At 42.0% G+C, this 12,934-nt stretch overlaps 1 protein-coding gene across 1 annotated transcript; it reads right to left on the bottom strand.

Annotated features, from left to right (window-relative positions):
- Window positions 1-3,484: 3,484 nt before the first annotated feature.
- LOC141050078 (olfactory receptor 5AP2-like) lies at window positions 3,485-12,551 on the bottom strand. Its single transcript, XM_073546907.1, has 4 exons — window positions 12,519-12,551; window positions 8,012-8,086; window positions 6,963-7,031; window positions 3,485-4,408 (listed from the first exon to the last, which is right to left on the bottom strand). Exons 1-4 carry the CDS (start codon window positions 12,549-12,551, stop codon window positions 3,485-3,487), a joined length of 1,101 nt encoding a protein of 366 aa, XP_073403008.1.
- Between the last annotated feature and the right edge of the window lie 383 nt (window positions 12,552-12,934).

Here is a 12,934-nt window from a genome sequence, read left to right as displayed (position 1 = left end):
CCACTAGATCACCAGGGTTAACGGGTTCTGCTACAGCCAGTCTAATTTTTGGCAAGGGTGTCTATGATGCCCATAAAATATTTTTAACAATTTAATTCCCCCAAGTGGAAATGTTTGTCAGCCCATGCACTTAGTATATGGGTATTCCAAGTCTAGGAGACCCGCTCCGTTCAATTGGGCATAGTTTTTAAGCAGGCCTTCCTCCACATCTCATCATCCTCCGCCACTAGATCACCAGCATTAACGTGTTCCGTGCTGCAACAGCCACTGTCGAATTCTGAACTGTTACGCCGCTCTCACTGTGTACCTCCGGAGCAGGTACACGCCGCCCAACTTCTTCACTTACGTTCTTGCGGCCGGTGCTGAGGTCCCGAAGGGTGTGCACGTGCGCCAGCGGACTCTTAACTCTGCGGCTGTGCGCCCGGTCCCAGGTCCCATCAGGAGCACTTACGCACAACCTGCAGCTCTGACTGCGCCAACACTGACTCTGACATCTCTATGATCCTGGAGGACCTGACCCAGAGTCCCGGCGCGCATTCCCTATATCAAGCCTCCTCTTCCTGTTGGTGGCGCCTGATTATCGCTTTTGCTTCCTTGCTAGGCCTTCTTGGTGCCTGCATGGTGGCTCTCTGTACTCAGGTCCACTACCTTGTACTCTGGCATGCTTCCCAGCATGCGCTCTGTTCTGTCTTATACTGAGGCGTGCTTCCCAGTACACGTCCTGCACCATCCTGTACCCTGTGTGACCACGTGTACACGCTCTACACATTTCCATACCAGCGTGCTCCGATTACATGCTTTACATATTCCTGTACCCTGCGTGCCCCGTATTCACCCTGATAAATACAGTCTCTCAGGCCACTTGGTTCCAGCAGTCGTGGTACTTTATTCCCCTGTGCCTGCCCCTGATGCTCCCTGAATAGGGGGTGGTCCTCATTAGGTCAGCTCCCCCGGCGTGGGTTGGTATCACGGCCCAGAGGGTCCACTCCAAGAGTCATCACACGAACAAGGGTGGGTGTTTTTGCTGGGCGTAAAAGACTTGTTATGAAAAAAGTTGAGGTGTACCCCACAGGGGAAAATGTTTGACAGCCAACACACTTAATGTATGGGAATTCCTTTAAATTGGGCATAGTTTTCAACCAGGCCTTGCTCCACGTCTCATCATCCGCCGCCACTAGATCACCACAGCATTAACATGTTCCATGCTGCTACAGTCATTGTCAAAATCCGAACAAGGGTGGGTGTTTTTGCTGGATGTTAAATACTTTTTATGGAAAAGGTTGAGGTGTACCCCACAGGGGAACATGTTTGCCAGCCAACACACTTAGTGTATGGGCATTACAAGTCTAGGAGACCCGCTCCTTTTTAATGGGACATTTTGTTAAGAGGCCCTCCTCCATGTTTCTTCCAAGGGGGGATTGGGGTTGTTCGGGTTCATATGACTTGGTAGCAGGGCAGGCCTTGCCCAGCTAGGGTGGGTAAATGTTGCAATGACAACGCTGCATTGGTCTGGTGTTAATTATTTTGTCTTATAGTCAAGTCATTAACCTGGAAAGGATGTACCTTAACATATTTCCCAGCAAAATCCGTTTTGGTTTCGTTTTGGTAGGTTTTTTGGTACACCGGTAAAAACGGCACGAAACTCTAATAACATTGCTTAAAGCTGTGAACTAGGAGTCAGGAATGCTTCCAGGGGTGATCCCCATGATGTCTTTGTGTCATCTGAGCAGTGTTTCCATCATTTTCAGACGTTTTTAAACCTTAAAAGGACAGTCGGGGGGGATCACGGTAAAAATGCTCGCATCTCCCATAGACTTATATTGGGCTCGTTGTTCTGTCCAAGTACACAAGTATTCCAATTTGCTCGAACCGAACAACGAGCACCCGAGCATTTTAGTGCTCACCCATCACTAGTGGACACACATTTATTTAACTTGTCCCTTTTGTCACATTATTTTCAAGGGTACCATCATTTCTGACCAGGCCTATTTCAAGAGTTTTATTTTTTTTTTAATTCTGTGGAATCATGGTTGAACAGAAATGTCTGACTTTCATTTGCTCCTTTTCATAATTTTTTTATTTATTATTACTTTTGTCAGATTCAAGTTATTTCTGTGACCATTGTGGGTTTTTCTGTCATTAAACGAGGGGTACCATCAATTTTGATCACGTGTGTATGTTTTCTATGTTTATAGATCTATTCTATCTATTCTAATCTGTCACTCTGTGATTTTACTGTGTGCGGCAGATGAATTTCCCACTTTTATTCCATCTATCTAATATATAAAAAAACTTCCTTCTTACCCCCAATGGGGGAGTTTTTTTTGTCCTTTCTCATTCTCGGGTCATCTACCAGAGGACTTTGAATTTGAGGGTTCTGCGCAGGATCTTAGTTGTTCTCAGCATTGCACTTTTCTGGAGAAAGAGTTTAGGGGTCACTGCTAGTGATGAGCGAGTATACTTGTTGCTCGGGTTTTCACATGCATGCTCGGGTGTCCTCTGTGTATTTTAGCGTGCTCGGAGATTTCATTTGTGTTGACGCAGCTGCATGATTTGTGGCTGCTGGACAACCTGAATACATGTGAGGAATGCCTGTTTGTTATGGAATCCCCACATGTATTCAGGCTGTCTAGCAGCCACAAATCATGTAGCTCCGGTGACACAAACTAAATCTCCGAGCATGTCCAAATACTCGGAGGACACCTGAGCATGCTCAGGATAACCCAAGCAACGAATATACTCGCTCATCACTAGTCACTGCTCTAAGTGCTCCTATCACCACTGGAATCACTGTTGACCTCACCTTCCATATCTTCTCCAGCTCTCCTTTGGTGCCTTGGTATTTCTCCAGCTTCTCATATTCCTTCTTTCTGATGTTGCTGTCATTTGGCACTGCCATATCTATTATCATTGCTGTCTTCTGAGCCTTGTCTGCTATCACAATGTCTGGTTAGTTAGCCAACACCTGCTTATCCATCTTGATCTTGAAGTCCCACAGGATTTTAGCCCTTTCATTCTCCACCATGTTTTATGTGGTCTCCCACCTGGACTTAGGGGGGCTTAGCCCATATGCTGTGCAGATGTTCCTGTATATAATTTCCGCTACTTGGTTGTGGTGTTCATTATATGCTGTTCCTGCTTGCATTTTCAGTGCGTGTATATATATACAATATATATATATGTGTGTGTGTTTGTTTTGAAGAATATTTCCTTCGAAAACGATGAGCAGATGACATATAGAACTGCTGGTTGCAAAAGCTCGCGTTAAAATCGCATTGCAATCAGATAGCAAATGCACTGCATTCGGATGTAAATCGAATGCAAGCTGTGAAAACTCGGATTGTACTCACATGACACTTGCATTACACTCACGTGACTCTCGGCAGCGAGACTCGGACTGATTTTTCATATGTTTGGTGTGATATTCTTAGGCTGATTATCTTGGTCTAGCCTCAGTGATACTTACAATATTATTTATAATTTTCTAGATTACATTCTTATAATACGTTTTCTGTACAGCTTTTATAATGTCTTTATTTCTCAGACTGTATATAATGGGGTTAATAAAAGGAGTAAACACAGTATACAGCAGTGATAGGATTTTACTGATGGTTGATGATTGCCGTTTGGTTGGGACAACATAAACACTGAATAAAGTCCCGAAGAATATGGAGACCACAGTGAGGTGGGAGCTACAGGTGGAAAAGGCTTTCTGTCTACCGGTACTGGACTGGATCCTTAAGATAGCAAAGACTATACAGATGTAAGACACTACAATGGTTATGATAGGAACGAATACAACTGGAATACTTAGCAAATAAACCTCCAAGTGAACAATATGGGTGTCAGAACAGGCAAGTTCTAGTAAAGGAACAATATCACAGAATACGTGGTCAATGATGTTTGGCCCGCAATAGTTTTGTTTTGCAGTAGGTATCATGTGAATCAAAACAATAGAAAATCCAATCACCCAACAGATGATGGTCAGTATCACACAATAACCACTTTTCATGATAACGTTATAACGTAGAGGTTTACAGATGGCCACATATCGGTCATAAGACATCACAGCGAGGAGAAAACATTCCACCGTTTCTGAAGCACCTAAAAAATAAAACTGAGTGATACAGCCAACAAAAGTAATGCTTCCTCCATTATTCAGTAGGACATGAAGCATGTTCGGGACAATATCTGTGATCACCAAGATGTCACTGATGGAGAGTTGTGAGATGAAGAAGTACATTGGGGTGTGGAGGTTCCTGCTGGAGGACACCAGGGTGATGATCAGGAGATTCCCACATATTGTCCCACAGTAAATCATCAAGAGAAGACTAAAGAGGAACATTTTTAATTCTTGCCTGACTTGAAATCCTAAAAGGAAAATCTCAATGACCGCCGTCAGATTGTTCTCCATAATGTAGAACAAATTGGTGATGCTAGAGGAATGAATAGGAACAAAACATTACTATTTTTATTTTCTAAAGTGGTGCACATTTATATCTTTATTTACAAAAAAATTATTCATTTTTGTTTATTTGCCGAAGAACACATTTCAAAACAATATAAGTTGATGAGTCTTGTAGTGATGTGACTTATATTATTGTTTAGATGGAAGCAGCTGAAAGTAAAAAAACAACGTCTGCACAATACACATAAAATAAAACTCACCAAATTTTGCCAGAACATTTGCCCTTTCCAAAAAAGCCTAAATTGAATAAGAAATGTATAAAAATAAAAGGTAACTTTATATAATTCTCAAATGTAAGATATTTTTATGCATAAAAAGTATTTATATGAATGTTTTTAGCCAACATGATGCCACAAAATATTTTCTGTATCGTACGGTTTTGATCTCAAAGAAATGAACTAGAAATGAAAAATATATTTTCTTTAACGTTTCTTTTACAATCTATGATATACTTTATACCATGGAATTAAAAGTCCTAAGGCCTCCAGGTCTAAAATGGTTAAGCTTTATAATTAAAATCTAAGAACACATGAAGTCATAAAAAGTCACAAAGCCTTTCACCGACTCATTCCAGAATGCAAAAAATATTTTAACAATCCTCTAAATGTATGAAGTGTATAAGAATTCCTAAGATTACAATACATTGCTTAACATTTAAAGTAAGATTTGTAGAAGAATAACCTAAAAAAAAAGAAAAAAAAACCTCTTTTTGTAACTGTCAAAATAAACTTTTACAACTTTTTGGATTTGGAGATTTACCGTATTTAACTAATCCACTCAAATGTAATTTAATTTCCTGTATTTAAGCACATAATTAGAAATTACAACTTCTCCAACAAAAAATATGCCCTAACACGGTTTTGTTAATAGAAGAAAAGGCTATGATTTTTAAAAGAATAAGAAAAAAAAAATTGCAGCACAAAAAATGACAAATTGCCAGATATTAAAATAGTTAATAAAAAAAGTTTGAAAACGCATCAAACAATATATTTCCAAATACTTTATTAGAAATCTTAAGTAAACTTTATTAAATATTTATTCAAAATAATACTCACAGATATTTTTTGCTTTTTCAGTTTGTTTCTTTAGTCTTAATTTTGTTGTGGTTTATTCTCCTGGAGAAAATGTAGATAAATGTTAAACAGCGTAAGATCTTGTTATGTTCATGAATATGACCTACAGTGGGTATTTATGCATGAAATATGGAGCGAGGTGCCACGTAGGAGTCATCAGAGATTTTTTTTCCCAGTGCCTATTATTTCACTAATGCACTCAAATGTAATTTAGTTTCCTATATTTAAGCACAAAATAGAGTAAAATGAATGGTGTCATTAAAAATTACAAATTGTCCAACAAAAATATATGCCCTCACATGGTTATGTTAATAGAAAAAAAGGCTAAAGTTTTTAAAAGAAGAGAAAAACAAATTAAAGCACGAAAAAGGAAAAATTGCCAGATATTAAAAGAGTTAATATAAAAGTATGAAAACACATAAAACAATATATTTCCAAATAGCTTTATAGAAATCTTAAGTTAGCTTTGCTAAATATTTGCTCAAAATAATACAGATATTTTTTGTTTTTTTCGTTTATTTCTTTAGTCTCATTTTTGTTGTGGTTTATTCTCCTGGAGAAAATGTAGATAAATGTTAAACAGCGTAAGATCTTGTTGTGTTCATGAATATGACCTACAGTGGGTATTTATGTATGAAATGTGGGGCAAGGTGCCAGGTAGGAGTCTTCAGAGATTTCTTTCCCATTGCCTATAGGGTCATCTTTGTAATCAAAATTTTAAAGTTAAAAATGAAGCTGTTATTATTAATTTGATTTGGGAATATGGGAATCTTCTCATTTGTTTACATGAAGAAAGAAAATGTAGAATGAAAGTGAAATCAACATTTCAAAATATAATTTTAAATATTATAACGTTATTAATTCATGGACTGTCTTTTAATAATTTGTTAAAATATAATTTGTCAAAAAAATATTATTTGTCAAAATGTTTTTAACTCCTTCAAGACCTTGGGTTAAACAATGCCTTCTGGCTGGGAAGTGGCTCCCGACCTTGGACATATAGAAATATCCTAGAGAAAAAATGTGGCACAATGACTGTATGCATGGTGACCGTGATGACAGTAGGGTACTGGCAATCACCCCACAGCAACTACAATCACTGTGATTGGATGTTGAATTCTGAACAGTTATTGACAGCTATTTCATTGTTTAAAGCAATAAAAATGCCTGAAACACTGAAGTCCAGCTGTTATCGGTGCTATATCCGATCATAGGTTGGAGATAGGCAACAGCAGCGTCACCAGCCACAGACATAACTGAAGCGATTGGACAATGAAGTCCAATCGTACCAATCAGTGAGCAGAGATGCAGTGTGAACTCTTAGTAACCGCTCTGCAATTTCTGATTCCTTCTTGGAGATGTTGCATAGCGGTCACTGTGTCATTCTGCTGCAGACTTCTTTTTGAAGTCTGTGCCATCACTTCTTGTGCAGCTTCTGCTACTAGAAGAAAGATGACATTCCTGACCAGTTTCTGTGCATTGCTTTCCTCCTAATCCACCATAATCCTCTTCTCCCGACTTTTGCTCCTTCACATTTCTTCCTAACCCCCTTCCTCACCTCCTCTTCTGCTGCCAAGCACTGATATGTACATGATCGTTGTTAATTTGCAGGGATTTTTTTGTGCGTCCTGCCGCCACTACATGCTGATTATAAATGCACATCACTGATCAGTGACTTTTTTCCTTTTCACTTGCCCTGCAGTCACTGAGTCAGGGATGTCCATTTTGTTCCTTCTTCGCACCACATCAGTACATGCTTCCTACAGCCATCGAGTGCTGCATCCGGTTGCACGAGGTATCAGGGTCTGGGCCAGCATTTACAGCTTTGAATTTAATGTCAAATTAAAACGAGATGGGAGGTGGGTGATGGATTGATGTAGATCTACTGTGCTGCAACCCTTAATACCTTGTGCAATAGTTCAAACTGGCTTTCTGCTCAGGCACACTGATTATATTTAAGGATAGTAACACAGGTAGTTGACTGAAAGTAAGTTCAGGCCTGTCGGTCTGGGAGTCCTACTGCTAGAGGCAACACACATGAAGGAGACTCAACTTGGAGAGCAAAAATTTAAAACAATAGTTGATGCACACCACTTAAGTGGCATCAATTCTCCAGAGAAGAAATAGTGTAATGGTGGTCTGAGACCCCTTTCACTACAGGCAACCCACCAGATGCAGACTCAACTTGGAGTCTCTACATTTCAAAAAAAGATTGCTGCACACCAATAAAGTGGCATCAATTTCACCAGAGTAATAATATTATAATAGTGCTCTGAGACCCCTTCCACTATAAGCAAACGACCAGATGGAGACTCAACATGAAGTCTTCACATGTAAAAAATATTGTAACATCAGCAGCAGTAGCATCAGGAGAAACAGAACCCTTGACAAAGGTGTTGCAGACTGCAACAGTGCAAGATCACTACATCACACTAAAAACTACACCATTGCCTAGTCTGCACAGTCTCACTGAGGTGCAAAGGTCATTGGATATACATGATTTGTTCATCTTAACGAAAGTTTGGTTGTCTACACTTTCAAGGGACTGCCATAAAGAGATGAGTGAATATTTCAATATTCGGTTCAGATCATGATGGGCGAATTTGCAATATTTGCAGATGTAATCGCCGAATATAGCCGAAAATACACAATACAATAGCCGGTGTGTGACAGCTTGAGAAACACCGACGTAGCATTTCTGATCGGAGGTGAAATCATCCCCGCTGGTCAGAGAGCTGCAGTTCCCACGCTGTCAAAAGAGAGCGTGAGCGCTCAGTTGTGATTTGAGGGATAAAGTTTACCTCCGGTCACTGGTATCAGGTGATGGGACTACAGCTCCCATCAGCTGTCACCTGCCGCTAATAACAGTGAGAGCAGGAGCAGTGGATGGGATTATTCATCAGCTGCTCCTGTGCTATAAATAAAAACTTTAAAAAAAACCTGCATGGGATCCCCTGTATTTTTGATAACCAAACAGGCAAAACTCACAGCTGCAACCCTCAGCTGTCATCTTCAGCAAGGCTGGTAATTAAGAATATAGGGATTCCCCCTCTCTATTTTTAATTATTTAAATAAATAATTTTAAGAAAAGGCGTGGGGTCCCTACATTTTTTGACAACCAGCCTTGCTAAAGCAGAAAGCTGGGAGCTGGTATTCTCAGGCTGGTAATGGGCCATGGATATAGGCCCCCAGCCTAAAAATAGTAGCCCACAGCTGCCCAGCAAAAGGCGTATCTATTAGATGCACCAAATTTGGTGCTTTGCCCGGCTCTTGCCACTTGCCTTATAGCGATGGCAAGTGGGGTTCATATTTGTGGGGTTGATGTCACCTTTGTATTGTCAGGTGACATCATGCCCATGGATTACTAATGAAGAGTCGTCTATAAGACACCTATCCATTACTAATCCTTTAGTTATATGGTAAATAAACACACAGCCAAAATAAATTTCTTTATTAAAAATAATACTAAACACAATTTTCCATTTTATTTAAAAATAACAATCACAGCTATACACAGCTAAACTCCTTGTGATTCATGACCTCTTTACCTCTCGTAATTTTTCCTTCCTTGGCCTCACTGAAACATGGCTGACATGCTCCAACACCGCCTCACCTGCTGCGCTATGTTACGGCGGCCTCCACTTCACCCACACTCCTCACCCTGGCAACAGACATGGTGGAGGAGTGGGCGTTCTCCTTTCTTCCAACTGCACCTTCAACCCAATCCAAATCCCACCTCTACCCTTATTCACACCTCTTTTGAAGTCCACTCTGTCCACATCTACTCTCCCTCCAACCACCAAGTGGCTGTCATATATCGACCTCCGGGCCCGACCTCAGCCTTTATTGACCAATTCTCCACCTGTCTCCTTCATTTTCTCTCTGCTAACATTCCCACAATCATCATGGGTGACTTCAACATTGACACCCACCAGTCGGCAGCCTCCAAACTCCTCTTCCTTACTTCATTTTTTGGACTTACTCAGTGGTCCTCCTCAGCCACCCACACAGACGGACACACATTAGACCTGGTCTTCACCCGTCTCTGCTCCCTATCAAACTTCACAACCTTCCCTCTCCCTCTATCTGACCACCATCTACTCACTTTCTCATCCCTGTCCTCCTCACCTGTCACCTATGCTCAGCAACATGCGCACCCCCTTAGAAACTTCGCACATCTAGACACTCGCAGACTCTCTGAATCTATTCTACCACTGTCCTCCATATCTTCACTCCATGACACAGACAATGCCACTAGTTTCTACTATGGCACTCTTTCATCAGCCATCGACTCAATCGCCCCTGTCATGCATAGCAGAGTGTGACGAATCAATAGACAACCCTGGCACAATAACACCACTAAAAAGCTTTGGCAAACATCCAGAAATGCAGAACGACACTGGAAGAAAATGCATTTGCAAGACGATTTCACGGCATTCAAACAAGCAACACTCGCATTTAAATCTGCCCTCACCTCTGCTACACTTAGGTAGGAAGGAAGGATCATCACTGCTCTGCCGCAAGAAGGATTTCAAAAATTGTAGAGGTTTCAGCGTGGTTTATTCTAAGCATTTCAGGGTTCAGGTGACCCCCTTGATCAGGACATATCACAAACCAGGTGAGAAGTTCTCTTGATGGGCAACTCTGTGTAACGCTTGATAAGACCCTATTTGCGCTTTTGTGTCTCCCTCTTTTCTCTGACTCACCTCTGCTAAACAGGCCTACTTTACATCCCTTGTATCTTCTTTATCCCACAACCCCAGACATTTGTTCAATACTTTTAACTCCCTCCTCCACCCACCACTGCCCCCTCCGCCTTCCGTAATCTCTGTTGGGGACTTTGCCACACACTTCAAAAACAAGATAGGCCAAACACGGCAAGTCTTTATTGCTCAACCACCACAACCCCTTTGCACACTAGACCAATACCCAAACCCCATAACCTCCCTATCTAACATCACTGAAGGGGAACTTGCTCATCTTCTCTCCAAATCACACCTCACCACTTGTGCACTTCACCCTATCCCATCCCACCTCCTCCTCGACATCACCACCACTCTTATCCCATCCCTAACCCACCTCTTCAACCTATCACTAACTTCTGGTATCTTCCCTTCTTCTTTCAAACATGCCACAATCACAACTATCCTTAAAAAGCCAACCCTCGACCCAACAGCCATGTCCAGCTATCTCCCAATATCGCTGCTCCCATTCGCTTCCAAACTCCTGGAACAGCACATCCAGACTGAACTTTCCTCCCACCTCTCATCTAACTTGCTATTTGACAATCTACAATCTGGTTTCCGTCCCCATCATTCCAAAGAGACAGCCCTGACCAAAGTTACGATCGACCTACTTACAGCCAAAGCTAATGGACAATACTCTATACTCCTCCTTCTAGACCTATCCTCTGCTTTCGACACAGTTGACCACTGCCTCCTACTACAGATCCTCTCCTCCTTTGGCATCAAAGAACTCGCCCTAGCCTGGATCTCCTAATACCTTTCCAACCACACATTCAGTGTCTCCCACTCCCACACTACCTCCTCATCCCACCCTCTCTCTGTTGGAGTCCCCCAAGGCTCTGTTCTAGGACCCCTACTCTTCTCAATCTATACATTTGGCCTGGTGCAACTCATAAAGTCCCATGGATTCCAGTACCACCTTTATGCTGATGACACTCAGATCTACCTCTCTGGCCCAGACGTCACCTCTCTGCTGTCCAGAATCCCGGAGTGTCTATCAGCCGTATCTTCCTTCTTCTCCTCTCGCTTCCTCAAACGCAATGTGGACAAATCTGAACTGATAATCTTTCCCCCATCTCACAGATCTTCCTTACCCGACCTAGCTATAACAATTGATGACATCATGCTTTCCCCCGTACCAGAGGTCCGCTGCCTCGGAGTAACCCTTGACTCTGCCCTGCCCTTCAAACCGCACATCCAAGCTCTCTCCACCTCCTATCGCCTCCAGCTCTAAAATGATTCCAGAATCAGTCCCTTCCTCAACCCTCAATCTACTAAAATGCTTGTGCATGCCCTCATCATCTCCCGCCTCGTCAATTGAAACATCCTTTTCTGTGGCCTCCCTGCTAACACCCCGCACCTCTCCAGTCTATCCTTAACTCTGCTGCCCGATTAATTCATCTCTCTCCTCACTACTACTCCGCTTCTTCCCTCTGCAAATCTCTTCACTGGCTCCCATTCCCTCAGCGTATCCAATTCAAATTACTAACACTGACCTACAAGGCCATCTATAACCTGCATCCTTCATATGCATCTCTGAACTAATCTCCCAATATCTTCCCTCACGTAATCCCCAGTCCTCACAAGACCTCCTTCTCTCTTCCACACTTATTCACTCCTCACCCAACCACCTCCAAGACTTCTCCCGAATATCCCCCATCCTCTGGAATTCCTTGCCCCAACACGTCCGACTATCAACCACACTCGGATCCTTCAGACGGAACCTGAAAACTCATATCTTCAGGAAAGCTTACAGCCTGCAATGATCCCCGATGCCTCCTCACCACTACTGGAGTAAACGCCTCACCATCACTGGAGCAGCTGCAACCCCCCAACATATTGTCTCCGTCACCACCATCATGTAGAATATAAGCCCAAAAGGGCAGGGTCCTGTCTAATAATAATAATAATCATTATTTATACAGCACCAACATATTCCACAGCGCTTTACAGTTTAACAGTTTCAAAACACAGTCGTTTGCAGAACGCAGAGGTCGGTTAGGCCCTCTCCCCTCTATACCAGTCTGCGATTGTTAGTTTGTTTACTGTAAGTGATATCTGTAATTTGTATGTAACCCCTTCTCATGAACAGCACCATGGAACCAGTGGTGTTTTATAAATAGATATTGTAATAATAATAATACTAACAATAACACTTGCCTAACGCTTATTACACTGAAGCCCTCGTTCTCCTGTAATAAAACAAAAATAAAACTCAACAATGTCCCTCACCTCTCCATCACTCTGTCCCACGCCATAATCCATGTCTGGGTGATTAATAGTTTTCAACCTGGATGGTGCAAGATGCAACCGTTCAGGCTGAGATCACTGATGAATGAGGTGCTGTGAGTGCAGAGTCAGTGACAGCCAGTGACATCATCGTGGATATGTCCGGTCACTGTTGCTGCGTGCCCAGCAAAGTTGAACTGATGTGACCTCAGCATCGTGAGAAAAAGTCAGCCTGAGAAAACCAGCTCCCAGCTGTCTGCTTTAGCAAGGCTGGTTGTCAAAAATGGAGGGGGGACCAAATATTGTTTTTTAAAATTATTTATTTAAATATTTAAAAATGCAACTTGGGGAGTGGGACCTCTTTGTTTTTTGATAGCCAGCCTTGCTGAAGATGACAGCTGAGGGTTGCAACACCCAGA

This window comes from Dendrobates tinctorius, unplaced genomic scaffold, assembly GCF_039654945.1.
Source record: "Dendrobates tinctorius isolate UK_male_01 unplaced genomic scaffold, ASM3965494v1 ptg000151l, whole genome shotgun sequence".
Lineage (NCBI taxonomy): Eukaryota > Metazoa > Chordata > Amphibia > Anura > Dendrobatidae > Dendrobates > Dendrobates tinctorius.
Note: the sequence above shows the minus strand (reverse complement) of the source record. Positions and strands in the feature narration are given on the sequence as shown.

Excerpts from the sequence above, each read along its gene's own strand:
- LOC141050078 (XM_073546907.1), bottom strand. The coding sequence starts at position 12,551 with ATGGATTATGGCGTGGGACAGAGTGATGGAGAG. Across the intron at positions 8,087-12,518 it reads TGGGACAGAGTGATGGAGAG|TCCCTTGAAAGTGTAGACAA; the intron begins GTGAGGGACATT and ends TCTTTATGGCAG. Across the intron at positions 7,032-8,011 it reads CCAATGACCTTTGCACCTCA|GAGGAAAGCAATGCACAGAA; the intron begins GTGAGACTGTGC and ends ATGGTGGATTAG.